Genomic DNA, 15,403 nt, shown 5'->3' on the forward strand with positions numbered 1-15,403 from the left:
TATTAATAATGATGGTGTGCCACAATCCCCTAATTCAGATTCAGATTAGACACAGAAATCCGATTTAATATTTTTTTCTTTCAATGCTGTATAGATGCATGCAAATCCATTTCTGTCTCTTTGTATATAAATATACATAGCCTTTTATGGGTAGGTGAGTAAGTGTGTGAAACTGTGAATTGGGTTATTTATAGTATTAAATGTTTCATTTACTATAGCTTACTCATTTACTAGAAAGCGCAAAATGAGTTGGATCACAAAAAAAAAGCACAAAATGAGTAGCTCAACTCTAATAAATAAATATTTCATTCTGTTATATTTATTGTGATGTCAATTATAGAAAGTCTTGTTCACTAAGATTTACTTGTACTTGGTCTCCAAGCTAAACCCTCATATTGTATCCCTATATAAAGAGTTCATTATTCATGGAATAAGACACACCAATTCCTCTCTTCTCTTGTCTTCTCTTCTTTATTCAAAACACGTTATCAGCACGAAGCTCTAACGATCTTGAGCTAATAGTGAGCTATGTCGAAAATTTCTAGTCTTGAATTTGAAGTTCTTGATATCACTGGAAACAACTATTTGGCTTGGGCATTAGATGCCGAGTTTTCCCTTAGTGCAAAGGGACTTGAAGGTACAATCCTAGAAGGAAATCAAGCGGGAAATCAAGATAAAGCAAAGGCTATGATATTCCTTCGTCATCACCTCCATGGAGATCTCAAAAATGAGTATTTGACGGTGAAAGATCCACAAGTCCTTTGGAGCGACTTAAAGGAAAGGTATGATCACCAGAAAACTGTGATTTTACCTAAAGCTCGTTATGAATGGGCACATCTGAGATTACAAGACTTTAAGTCTGTAAGTGATTACAACTCAGCCTTGTTCAAAATTACTTCCAAGTTGGAGTTATGTGGGGAGAAAATCACGGAAGCTGATAAGTTAGAGAAGACATTCTCTACTTTTCATGCAAATAATGTTGTCCTGCAGACACAATACCGTGAAAAGGGATTCCAGAAGTATTCCCAACTTATATCTTGTCTCCTTGTGGCTGAGCAAAACAATGAGCTTTTGATGAAAAATCATGGACTACGTCCAACTGGTTCTGCTCCATTCCCTGAAGCGAATGTGACTGAACAGAACAACACTGGCCGCGGAAATGGCTACACTCGTGGTCGCGGTCATGGCCGTGGTCGTGGACATGGTCGTAGAGGTACACGTGGACGTGGATATGGTCAAATTCGAGTCCGGGGAGTTTCTTTTAAGAACTCTAACTCTCACCAGAAGTGGGAAAAGAAAGATGGTGACAAACAAGAAAATGAATGCTACCGATGTGGAAGTAAAGACCATTGGGCTCGTACGTGCCGTACACCAGCACATCTTGTTGCCTTGTATCAACAGTCAGTAAAACAAAAGGGAAAGAATGTGGAAACAAACATGGTGTACGAAGGTGGAGAGGATGATTTTGATTTTGGTGATGCCACTCACCTTGACCTTTCCGATTTTCTCGTTGATGAAGAGAAAAAGTGATTGAGCAATAACTATTTAAGAGATATTATGTTTTAGTTTATTTATTGGCTTTTAATTATTTGGCTTTTAGTCATTAGCTTTGGTTTTTATTTACTATGATGTTGTTTCTTTTGCATTAATGAATTTAATCTATTTTATTATTTTATATGAGATTATAATTTATTTTATTTATTTATTTGAAGAGAAATGGATGGTGGAGATTTATGCTTAGCAGACAGTGCAACTAGTCACACAATTCTGAAAAACAAGAAATATTTTTCTCATTTAATAAATAGAGAAGCAAGTGTGAGCACTATAACAGGTAGTGCAAAGATAATTGAAGGCTCTGGAAGAGCAAACATAATACTTCCTATGGGAGCACAACTTGAAATTGTTGATGCATTGTATTCCCCTAAGTCTCAAAGAAACTTACTAAGTTTTAAAGATATTCGCAGAAATGGATATCATATTGAGACTATGAATGAAGGAAATATTGAATTTCTTCACATTACAAGTATTATTCATGGCTCTAAGAAAGTAGTAGAAAGACTACCAACATTCTCCACTGGATTATATTACACTAAGATTAGTGCAATTGAGGCAAATGCCATAATAAACCAGAAGTTTACTGAAAATATTACTGTTTGGCATGACCGGTTAGGTCATCCCGGTTCAACAATGATGCGAAAGATAATCACAAATTCATGTGGGCATCCACTGAAGAACCAGAAGATTCTTCCTAATGATTATTCATGTGCTGCTTGTTCTCAAGGAAAATTGATTTTAAGGCCTTCACCAGCCAAGATAACTCATGAATCAATAAACTTTCTGGAACGTATTCAAGGAGACATTTGTGGGCCGATTCACCCACCATGTGGAACCTTTAGATATTTTATGGTTCTAATTGACGCATCAACAAGATGGTCACATGTTTCTTTGTTATCAACTCGCAACCTGGCGTTTGCAAGACTGCTTGCTCAATTGATCAAATTACGAGCACATTTTCCAGATTTTCCCCTTAAGGCAATTCGCCTAGACAATGCTGGTGAATTCATGTCTCAGGCTTTTAATGATTATTGCATGTCTATTGGGATAAGTGTTGAACATCCTGTAGCACATGTTCACACACAAAATGGTTTAGCTGAATCGTTAATTAAACGTCTTCAGTTGATTGCTAGACCATTGCTTATGAAATCAAAACTCCCAGTCTCTGCATGGGGACATGCTATATTACATGCAGCAGCGTTGATTCGCATAAGGCCAACGAGTAATCATCAATTCTCCCCATCACAATTGATTATGGGTCATGAGCCTAATATTTCCCATCTTAAGATATTTGGATGTGCAGTATATGTTCCGATTGCTCCACCACAGCGATCTAAAATGGGACCTCAAAGAAGGTTAGGAATATATGTTGGATATGATTCTCTATCAATAATTAAATACTTAGAGCCATCCACAGGGGATTTATTTAAGGCCCGATTCGCAGACTGTCATTTTAATGAGTCTGTTTTTCCAACATTAGGGGAAGAGAAGAAACAGTTGGGAAAGGATATTAATTGGAATGAATTATCATTATCTTATCTTGATCCTCGAACTAAAGAATGTGACCTAGAAGTCCAAAAGATAATTTATTTACAAAGCTTAGCAAACCAGTTGCCAGATGCATTTACTGACCCAAAAAGAGTGACTGTGTCACATATCCCAGCTGTAAATGCTCCAGTTAGAATGAATGTCCAAGAAAGACAAAATCAACCTGCTAATGAGTCTAAAACACGCCTGAAGCGTGGTAGACCTATCGGTTCTAAAGATAAAAACCCTCGAAAAAGAAAAGGAGCAGAAATTGGCAATAATGAAACCGAGGTAATTACTACAAGTGAAAAATCTCCAGAAGAGAACATGACACAAAAAGAAATTCAGGTACCTGATAATGAAGAGATCTCAACTAACTATGTCATGTCTGGAATGAAATGGAACCGAAAGCAAATCGACGTCGATGATATTTTTGCATACAATGTAGCAGTTGATCTTATGGATGAGGATCATGAACCAAAATCTATTGAAGAGTGTACACGAAGAAGTGATTGGCCAAAATGGAAAGAAGCAATAGATGCTGAATTAAAATCTCTTGCAAAGAGAGCAGTGTTTGGACATGTAGTCCGTACACCTAAAGGTGTAAAACCAGTGGGATATAAATGGGTTTTTGTGCGAAAAAGAAATGAAAATGGTGAGATTGTGAGATACAAAGCACGTTTAGTTGCTCAAGGATTTTCACAAATACCAGGAATTGATTATGAAGAGACATACTCTCCTGTGGTGGATGCTACTACATTCAGGTTCCTTATCAGTCTGGCGATAAAGGAAGGACTTGATTTACGCTTAATGGATGTAGTCACAGCTTACTTATATGGCCCACTAGATACTGACATTTACATGAAAGTCCCTGAAGGATTTAAACTGCCAGAAGCAGCAAATTCTAATTCTCGAGAAAGTTATAGCATAAAGTTAAACCGATCTCTTTATGGACTGAAACAATCAGGACGTATGTGGTATAATCGCCTAAGTGAGTACTTGTTGAAAGAAGGCTATAAAAACGATCCTATCAGTCCATGTATCTTTATAAAAAGATTTGAGAAAGGATATGTTATAATTGCAGTGTATGTTGATGATTTAAATATTATTGGAACTCCTGAAGAGATTTCAATTACAATGGATTACTTGAAGAAAGAATTTGAGATGAAAGATCTTGGAAAAACAAGATTTTGTTTGGGACTACAAATTGAGCACCTTAAGAATGGAATCTTATTGCATCAACAAACTTACACAGAAAAGGTTGCTAAACGATTTTCTATGGATCAAGCACATCCTTTGAGTAGTCCAATGGTGGTAAGATCACTCGATGTGAATAAAGATCCCTTCCGCCCTAGAGAGAAGAATGAAGAAGTTCTTGGTCCTGAAGTACCATACTTAAGTGCTATAGGGGCATTAATGTATCTTGCCAGTCATACAAGACCTGATATATCATTTGCAGTGAATCTACTGGCAAGGTTTAGTTCATGCCCAACTCATAGGCATTGGAATGGGATAAAACATATACTCCGATACCTCCAAGGTACGAAAGACATGGGAATATTCTTTCCTAACCCATCCGCAGAAGATTTGATTGGTTTTGCAGATGCTGGATACATGTCTGATCCCCACAATGCTAGATCACAAACAGGATATGTGTTTACTTGTGGTGGAACTGCTATATCTTGGCGTTCGATGAAGCAAACAATTGCAGCTACTTCTTCCAACCATGCAGAGATTTTAGCCATTCATGAAGCTAGTCGCGAGTGTGTATGGTTAAGATCCGTCATTCAACATATACGAGAAGATTGTGGTCTATCTACAGGAAAAGAATTCCCAACAGTCATGTATGAGGATAATGCTGCATGTATCGCTCAACTCAAAGATGGTTACATCAAAGGAGACAGGACAAAGCACATTCTACCGAAATTCTTTTTCACCCATGATCTACAGAAGAATGGCGATGTTCGTGTCGTTCAAGTTCGTTCAAGTGACAACTTAGCTGACTTATTCACCAAGGCGCTACCCACTTCTACTTTCAAGAAGTTGGTTCATCTTATTGGATTACGTCGTCTCAAGGATCTTGACGTTAGTATACATGAGGGGAAGTAATTGCGTGCTGCACTCTTTTTCCCTTAACCATGGTTTTTCCCACTGGGTTTTCCTGGTAAGGTTTTTAACGAGGCAGTATCATACGCGCATAATAGACATCAAGGGGAAGTGTTATATTTATTGTGATGTCAATTATAGAAAGTCTTGTTCACCAAGATTTACTTGTACTTGGTCTCCAAGCTAAACCCTCATATTGTATCCCTATATAAAGAGTTCATTATTCATGGAATAAGACACACCAATTCCTCTCTTCTCTTGTCTTCTCTTCTTTATTCAAAACACATTCCGTTTTTTAAGTCATTTTAGAATTATGCACATATATAAAAAAAAATATTAATTTTTTATATTTTTTTAAATAAACCAACATTAATTATTTATCTAACCACAAATCAGTCATAATAAAATAGAAGGTATATTATCACTGGTCATATAATATTAAGTGTTGATAAATTTTACATAAAAAACCAAAAACGTCATATAATTTGAAATATAAAAATTTATCTAAAACGATTTATATTAAAAAATGGATGGAGTATATACATAGAAATTTCAACCGAAACGTTATTAATCAACCGTTTTTGTCACCGGTCCAGTCACTTTAATATCCAAGATAAAGCTGAATTCTCATCCATGTGGTTGTGAAGGTAGATTTTGTTTGCGCCGTTACAATGGCAAGATTCAAAACTTTGTATTGTGAATTCACTTAACCAATCACGTTATTTACGCATAAGTTATTTTAGACAACATCACGTCGATAAATTTGGCCACTGAGACCAGGAATAGAAGCAAAAGATAATTATTTGTTTTATCAAGTGGCCATTATTGTTTATGCCTAAAGAGAGAAAAAGATTTCGAGCTTTCACCGTCTCAGGCTTCGTCCGTGTTCTTAACCACTTTTCTTACGTCTTAACCACTTGTCTTCTTCGCAACAAAACTGATTGGTGTGATGATTAATTGACCACTAATGAAAATATGATTAATCAGTAATCCTTCCGTTTCCCCATCTTAGACCATCTCCAATGGTACACATAAAATTACTCTATATTTCACTTTAAAATAGAGTAACTCTATTATAATGTTGAATTTGCTCCAATAGTTCACTCTATAATAGAGGTACTCTATTTTAATGTAAAATATAGAGGAAATTTTTGTGTCTCATTGGAGATGCTCTTAGTAAAGCGTTTTCATACGTATACGTCGTATATCATTCAAAGTAATTTGTTACTCCACTGAAAGGGAATAACAAAGAGTATACAAAAATTTCACTGCATGTATGTATGGCCATACTGAACATTCTGATAATAAGCATACAATTTCGATTTTCCATAGGCTGTAAAAAAAGCGAATCAATACAACCTTACAAAGAAAATGGATTGTTTGTTGTCTGTAAATATATTGCACATCTGCACTCATTCTCCCCACACCCAGTGGCCAGTGGGGCAAGTGCTCTTGTAAGCTTTTTAGATACCCTTTGCGCTTCTTTTCAAGCCCCATACTATAATGTATAAAATGTAGAGTATTTGCACTCCCTACCAAAGCTTTTTAGTGTATTTAGTTATATACCCTAAAATACTGTGTGGCACTGTTTGATAAATGTTTTGGACTCTTCTACCCCTATGTTATTATGCTACCAAAATACTAATAATCTTTGTAATTTTTTATAGCTTTAGCAAAAATTTATTTTCACAACATATCTCGAACGAAATCATTTTTCTTATTCCAATGTCAAAGATATTAATTACTTTTTGTATTACACTCACCTCTTTCCTCTACTAAACTTGTTTTAATACCCTCTATCTCTGCAAATTCGTACTCTCTCTTCCTTATACCCAGCTTGATACTTTGTAATTGTTGTGTCATATTACTGATTTTCAAAAGGTTTAATGGATTTTTCTGAATAAGAAACCCCCACCTTCTCCCTCCTCTTCGTCGAGCTCGCGGTGGCGCGTGTATTCACGCTCCTCAATCTCTGCCCCAACGTGCATGCTCGACTCCATTTGTTGACCGAGAAGCTCGTAGGGAGGAAGAAGCGTGAAGAGATGGTAGAAGAATAAGCATCATGGAGGCAAGAGAGAAAGACCAACAATTTTTATCTTGAAGATTGGTAATGTCCACTGAAAAGAACGCTATGGATTGTATTCTTTTTTGCCTAGTCTTTAATTTTTTTTGGTCAAAACCCACTCTTTAATTTTTTTCCAACTATTTTCTTTGATTGCTCTGTGTTTTCGTACTTGATTGTTTTCTTGCTTTAGTAGATTTTCGATGAAAGTTTTGATGTAGTGGTGTGGTGTCTATCGTTCCAATAAATGTTTTTTTCTTTGTTATATCAATTGGTATCTGCCCCTTGATATTAACTCAAGCTGACCCGCCAACTGTATCGGATGCTGATTCTACAACAGAGAAACATGATGAGGAATTCAAAATTCTATAAGCCTCAATCTTAGTTTCCCATTCTTCTGTTGGCAAAGATTTTTTTTATTATGTTGGTAATCTTTTCAGTCTCCTCTAACAGATAACTCAAAACTTAACCATCTAATTAACCTATTTTCAAGAACGATCTATAGTTATTTTGTCTAGTGACTATGGCTTGTGTTGTGATGCGTTTTTCGGGATCTGATGTAGTCTATTCTCAGCCAAATGAAAATGGTCAAGCATGTGCTACGATTTTTGGAAGGTTTAATTTTTTAGCTTTTGTTCATGCAAGTTCATTGTTTGACATTCTACCACATCTCACACTGGTTCATTTTTGCAGGCAAGTTCAGTGATTGGTTTGATAGTGTTTGCTCTTGTTGGATAGACATTTACATTTTTTCGAGACAATACAAATTTTAGCCGGATATTATTTTATATGCCAAGACCAGTTGACAAAACTGATACATATATGGTTTCATTTATACGGATTATAAATAAAGAGATTGTAATGTAAATTGAGTTAGCCGGCTACAATAATTTTTTGGTGTGTCGTAACAAACCATAAATAACAAACAGTAATAAATATTTGAATTAGATGCTAAGATTAAATGTTACACGGCTAAAATATCTAATAAAATATAGCAATATATTTATCCAACATATCTAAATATACATAATAATTTATCTTTTGAATTATTGATATCTTGCATATTTGCATTGTTTTATCCATTCATCCATTAGCATTTTCATCATATAGATTAGGATTTAGCCATGTCTAGGTTGCATTTTGCATTCATTGTCCTCATTAGGTGTTGGAGTGCCACATGGAGTTCTTGGGGACATTTGGATGCATTTGGAGCTTAAAGGACGTGAAACAGGTGATCATTGGACGAGCAGAGCATGGGAGCGAGGTTCCGCAGCGACGTCATGAGGTCGCTCCAAAGCACCTCTCAGAGCGACCTAGCTAGAGCGACCCCGTGAAGTCGCTCGCCATATTCATCCCGTAGGAAGCTAGAGCGACTTGCCCAGAGCGACGCACCGAGGTCGCTCGCATCTCACACCCTTCTCGGAGCGACCTCCCAAAGCGACACCCCGAGGTCGCTCGCGTCTCTATGGCGAGACGACACGAAGCGAAGCCTGGAGCGACCTCTCAGAGCGACCTACCAAGGTCGCTCCCGATCCAGAGCGACCCGTTGGAGCGACACACCAAAGTCGCTCGCGACCTCTCGCCCGGACACACCAAAAATCGGCCCTGGAGCGACTTCCCGGAGCAACACCTGCAAGTCGCTCCGCGTTATTTTGCTGCCGAAAATCATGATTTCTTAAGGCCCTTTTTGCAATTTATTTTGGACGTTTTGCACTTGGAAAAACCTATGTTTTAAACATCTTTTGTAGCCACCAGTGGCAGATTATCTTTTATCTTTTGATCTATTGAGAAAGACACAAGAACTCTCTTGAGAAGTTCATCTCTTGGATTTTGATTGTTATGTTCTTGTGTTCTTGTTGATTTCTTATCTATTTCTTTACATGATTAATCTGAAATCCAATATGGGTTTAAGAGGAATCATGGAGATTAGTGAGTAATCACCTTTTGAATTCATGGGTTAGGGAGATTAAGGGTGATTAGGTTAGAGCTAGGATGTTTTAGTGTAGATCATTCATATTTCCTTGCTAGTAGAGTAATCATAATGCATCTTCTGAGTTGGCCACTCAGTTGTTGATCCTTAGGCATTTCTCACCCGAAAGGTGTTCGATGAAATGCCCGAGACAACTCTCCTAGGCTTTTAGTATACTTTGCCAAAGACATTTGTTGTTAAAGGTACTAAGATAGCTAATAGACTTGTTAGTAATGATTGCTTTCATATTATTCAACCAAAGACATTTGATGTTTGAGATATGTTAGCAAATGAGCATTCATCTAGACATAGAGCTTGCTTAGAATTGTGTCTAGGCTTAAGGTTGATAGTTTGATTGATCATCTGCCATCCTTAGTTCGATACTTGATCACCCAAGGTCTAATCCCTATACCCATGAGTTCTCTTTTCCTTTAGTCAAGAAAGTATCATTCTGTTATTGCTTTCTAGTTTTAGTCATAGTTTAAAACCCTTCTAAATCATTGGTTGCACTTAGATTAAGTGAGTACTTGCATTCTCAGTGCTTTGATATCCCTCAGAACTGGTTCGACAATCATTTATACTACAACATTTGTCTTAGGAGCCTTGAAAACTCCTAACATCAATTATTCATTCAAATTCATTGGTAGACAACTAATATATTTATTGTTAGCCGGCTAACATATCTAATTATGTATAACAATTAAGTTATCCGTCAAATCTAGTGCAAAATATTGTAAAACTAAATATTTATATATAATCTATTATTTAACTTTTAATAAATTATTTTAGCCAGCTAATTATTATAATATCAGGACATTGCATTTTGATATAGAAATAGAAGTGGTTGTAACTCTCAAGCACATTTCAAAACCGTATTATAAGATTAGTTCACTTCGAATAAAACAAACGCAAGACAACTAATATGAGCTACAATTATTCTGCATTTCAAATGAACAAAAAACTATTATACGAACATTATATCTCATGTCCAACAAACAAAAGTCACGAAACATTTAATAAAGTATAACAATTTATTAAAATTGCTAACATATTTAATACCACAAACACCTATTGTTAAACGGCTAACAATTTTGTTTTCTCTCGATTCAGTATCACTTGGTCCGCCAAAAAGATATCCAAGAAAAATCCTTTTCCGGGGACAGCAAGAAGTTTAGTAGATGGCTTCTTCTGTTCTAATCATCATCCAATCAACCAACACAATCAACCAACAACAACAACACACAATTATTTATGTTTCATAAGGTTTGAAGCTTTTGTCTTTTGCTAGAACCAGTAGGTCGTCCTCTCATCTTCTTAACAGTAGGCAAGGTTCCCCTCCGCCGGAGCCACGATTGTCTCTACTAGATTGACTAACAGTGAAAAAAGGAGGTTCAGGAACAAAACACAGTGATGTCGTTCTTGTTCATCGTTCTTCTCCCACTTACCACGATACAGCCAGACTATTCAAAGACAAAAACAAAAACACAAAGGCACCACAATTTGGTCGGGATTCTGTAAAAAAAAAAAAGAAACAGAGGAGGAAGATAAAGAAGAAGATAAGGACCATGAGAGAGAAAAATGAAATTTTTGTTTAATCGTAATCTTACCAAAATTTTATAATATTTTTAAACTTACGGGGCACCTAATGTGACTTACAAACTCAATATATCAAAGGGCTCTAAATGTAATTTTACATACACTTTATCTACAGTAACTGCCATACTTTTACTGTATTAGGTATATTCCTAATTTCCCACTTCTTTATGGGTTTTGAGCTAATTGACTCAAAATAATATGATATATCATTTTTATTTCCTATTTTGTTGTTTTTAAAAAAATCCTATTTTGTTTGATTTATTAAATTTCACGTACATGTTATAGCTTTTAGTGTAACCGAGTATATACGGATATGCGCATTTTTATAAGCATATGTACAGGTGCAGGTCTAATATAAATTCACATAGAACAGTATGAAAATTTATCAATTCATATAATAAAAACTATCTCATTTTAGTTCTAGAAAACAATGCGCCACCTTTTAGCTTCATCCATTCGTTAGCCCAAACGTAACAAAAGCTGGTCAAAGGGGCGCCGACGGTTTAGAAACAACGATTGCTCAAAGAAACTGTTACGTTGTTAAATCTTTTTTCATTTTTTGTTAATTTAACATTTGACCAATTTTTTTTTGTTGAGAAGAAACAAAAAACAGATAGAGAAAACCAAATCTTCAGCGAAACAAATAAAAGCAAAGTTGATATGAAAAGTTTTGAGAACAGATCATTCCCTTTCATAACTTATACTTATCATCATCCTCATGAACGAATCTCTAGCACTAACTCCTGCGCCTTGGCCAGCGCTTAGCAACGTCGAAGTTTGTAACCGAGCTTTCTTCAACATCTCTTCTTACGGAATCTTGGAAAACTATGAAGCTCCGAGTGTCATCTTCGGATACGCATTGCCTCTTCTTGAGTTGCAGATCCTTATCATCTTCGTTTTAATCGTGTTATCTCATATGTTCCTTAGATTTATTGGCGTACCACAGTTCGTTTCTTACATGTTTGTAAGTGACAACACACCAATTCTTGATTTCAAAAGTTATAATCTCGTCATTTCTTGTGTTGCAAGTAACATGTTTTTGGTGTTTTTAATCAGACGGGGTTGCTTCTGGGACGTCACCTATTTGATCTTCAGGACTTTTCTTCCCACCGTTTATCGTTAGACGTGGCGTTAGATGGTAACATAGCGTTAGAAGGTGTGGCCAACTTGGGTTTAATAATGTTCACGTTCTTGATGGGCGTGAAGACCAATAAAAGAGCCATGTTTCATATCGGTAAAGGCACGGTTGCGATCGCGGTTTTGTCCTTTGTGGTGACTATGACCGCCGGATTAGCCTTTAGAAACTTTCAGCTAGACAAGGCCGACCCTCTCTATATGCCTCTGAAACTGGCTCCAACAGAACGCACCGTGATTGTATCAGTTCAAGCGTTAACGCTGTTACCCGTAATAACGCACCTGGTATATGAGCTTAAGATTCCAAACTCGGAGCTCGGCCGCCTCGCCATATCTATTGCAACGATTAATGATCTCCTAGGATTTATCACTCTGCAATGCGTTTCATATGTAGCATCATACAGGTATGCAAGACATCCTCGATTTTTTTATTTTTATTTTGCTAAGAGACATCCTCGATTTAGGGTTTAATTGTTGCATTTCTCATCACTTTTTCATATCAGGTTAAAAAAAAATTAGATATATATATATTCATGATTTTTATTTTTACCTCCTAAAAATAGGTTGTAGGTGAAGTCTAAGATTTTGGTTTTCTTCCCGAAGATTCTAAGGGGAATATAAGAAACCCGCCCCAAAAAACTCTGGATAATGATGTTCTAATTTTGTTAATTGAAGACTTTTGACATACATGCTATTTTTTCATTGGCTAATAATTTTGAGAAACTCTTTTGAATTTCTTAGCGTGTGCATGCTCTAAAGTGATATAACTTGCTCAACAATTGAAAACATTCATCATATTTTCTATTTCATCGATTCGAGAGATAATCATAAAGTTCTTTCTGCTATAAAGTTATAAGAACAATATCTTTTTTAATCAATTAACATTAATTCAAAACAAAAATTGCTCAAAAGATTAACCATATTTTTTTACTATCTGGCCGATGTCATGGTATAATTTTCTTTTAGAAGATATGGTTTTTGAACACATTACAATAGTTTAAAACCGTGATGCAGGTATGTATCGCCTAGAATAGCCAACCGCGATGCATTGGCAATGACCATCTTAATCCTTGTGATCCTATTCATCATCAAGCCTACGGCTCAATGGATAGTCGACACAAGTCCAGAAGGCAAACCCGTACGGGAACTCTATGTATACGGAACAATTATGAGCGCAATCGCTGCGAGTATTTGCACAACTTATTTCCACCAAGTCCACGTTTTAGGAGCTATATTGGTCGGGATGGCCATCCCAGACGGTCCACCTCTTGGGTCTGCGTTAGAAGCCAAGTTTGAGGGATTGGTTACAAACATATTTTTACCGATTTCAATAGTGGTAATGACCATGAAAGCTGACATTTCAAAGGTATTGTACGCGTTCGATGACATAGCCATTAACATATTTTTGGTGGGTTTCACATTGGTCGTCAAATGGACTGCTACTTTTGGGTCTTGCTTGATCTTCAAGTTACCTACTAACGAATCTATTATCCTCGCCATTATGATGAACTATAAGGGTTTTGTCGACTTATGCTTCTTTGAAGGAGCCGCGAATCATCGGGTAATATAACTTTATATTAAAAACCTGAACACACTTTACATGCATGCATATATATATATATCATTATTTCGAATTAATGGGTTTATTTTATTTTTATTTTGTAATGTAGAATCTATCGCAAGCCACTCACACGTTCATGATAATATACGTTCTTTTGATCGCGGGAGTTTTACCTACTACTGTGAAAGCACTGTACGATCCAAAGAGGAAGTATATAGGATACGTCAAGAGAGACATCATGCATCTGAAACCAAACTCAGATCTCAAGATCCTAACATGTTTGCATAAACCGGACAACATCTCTGGCGTGCTCTCGCTGCTACAACTGCTCTCTTTCACTCCTGACGGCGAGAGTAATAAAGACAGAGGAGTCATCGCTGTCACAGCATTACACCTCGTGAAACTCGCTGGAAGTTCGTTTCCAATCTTGATACCACACGACAAGCGGACAAAACCACAGTTGCATCAAAACTCTTACATTCAAACAATGATGCTCGTGTTCTCCGAGTTCCAACAAGAGAATTGGGCATCTACGGCTGTTAGCTTCTTCACAGCTTACTCTCAAGAGGATCTAATGGATCATGACATTTGCAATCTTGCTCTAGACCACCACACATCGATGATCATCGTCCCTTCTGGACGAAAATGGTCACCTGATGGATTATATGAATCGGATGATAATGTGATCAGAAGTGTGAACGCTTCTCTCCTCGACCGCGCTCCCTGTTCTGTAGGTGTACTCAATGACCGAAGCTACCGTACCAAGAAAAAGAGTAACGGTACCGTTAACATCGGTGTGATCTTCATTGGAGGTAAAGATGATCGCGAGGCCATCTCGCTTGCGAAATGGATGAGACAGAATCCGAGAGTGAGTCTCACAGTGATTCGGTTTTTATCTGGTCAAGAACCAGACAAGAATAAGAATTGGGATTACCTTGTTGATAATGGGGTCTTAAACGATTTGAAAGAAACATATGCATCCTCTGGGAATTTCGTTTATGCGGAGAAGATAGTCAACGGTGGTCCCGCGATGGCCACCGCCGTAAGATTGGCGGCGGAAGATTATGACTTGATGATTGTAGGGAGAGGTCGCGACGATGATTTGCTGGATGTCTCGGGTTTGGCGGAATGGATGGAGCTTCCGGAGTTAGGAGTCATAGGAGATTTGCTTGCATGTAAAGATCTAAAAACTAGGGTTTCTGTTTTAGTAGTTCAACAACAGCAGCAACATGAGTGAGTGTAGTTGTGTAACCTGTCAATGATATGCTTGGATGTAAAGATCTAAATTACATGAACAAATTCATTTCTTCTCATCTTGTTTTGAATTAGAAGTCCATGATTCCTAACTAAAAGTTATAGTATACGTACTAATAACAACAAAACTGTAATTTTCACCATAATAATTTGCGCAAATGATTTCTCCCACTCCGATAAAGACTTAGTGACCACTGCGAATAATTTTTACCTGTCACTGCCAGAGTCATTGCTTCTCTTTCGTCTTTACCGCTACGTAAGATCATACAGATTGCAGACTTTGTAGGATAACAAATTTAAAACCGTACGGTTCTTGCTACTCATTGTTTTTTTTTTAACTCTTGAAATTCATAAATAAGTGACTGTACGAACACATAAGAGATGGTTTGGGATGTTGTGGACAAAAACAAGTATGATGAAAAGTAGAAACTCTCCTTTCATGTACATGAGAAAAGGGGAAATTTTAAAGTGTGACATTACAGACCATTATGAATATATTTTTTCTATGTTTTCAAATATGTTGAAACCATCAATCCATAGTTCGAGATAGACATTTATGCTTTATGATGCAAATACCTCATAAACTGGATTGAAAGTGCTTTTATGTCTATACATCCGAAGGATGCTCAATTTCCTTCAT

At 36.7% G+C, this 15,403-nt stretch overlaps 2 protein-coding genes across 2 annotated transcripts; both read left to right on the forward strand.

Annotated features, from left to right (window-relative positions):
- Positions 1–528: 528 nt before the first annotated feature.
- LOC106369733 lies at positions 529–1,530 on the forward strand. The gene has a single exon (XM_013809850.1). The coding sequence runs from the start codon at positions 529–531 to the stop codon at positions 1,528–1,530; it is 1,002 nt and encodes a 333-aa protein (XP_013665304.1).
- An 8,399-nt stretch (positions 1,531–9,929) lies between these two features.
- Positions 9,930–14,983, forward strand: LOC106370786 (cation/H(+) antiporter 9-like). Its single transcript, XM_013810775.2, has 4 exons — positions 9,930–11,778; positions 11,871–12,352; positions 12,963–13,509; positions 13,619–14,983. Exons 1-4 carry the CDS (start codon positions 11,533–11,535, stop codon positions 14,744–14,746), a joined length of 2,403 nt encoding a protein of 800 aa, XP_013666229.1. The 5' UTR covers positions 9,930–11,532; the 3' UTR covers positions 14,747–14,983.
- The last annotated feature ends 420 nt before the right edge of the window (positions 14,984–15,403 follow it).

Source organism: Brassica napus, chromosome A10, assembly GCF_020379485.1.
Source record: "Brassica napus cultivar Da-Ae chromosome A10, Da-Ae, whole genome shotgun sequence".
NCBI classification, from domain to species: domain Eukaryota; kingdom Viridiplantae; phylum Streptophyta; class Magnoliopsida; order Brassicales; family Brassicaceae; genus Brassica; species Brassica napus.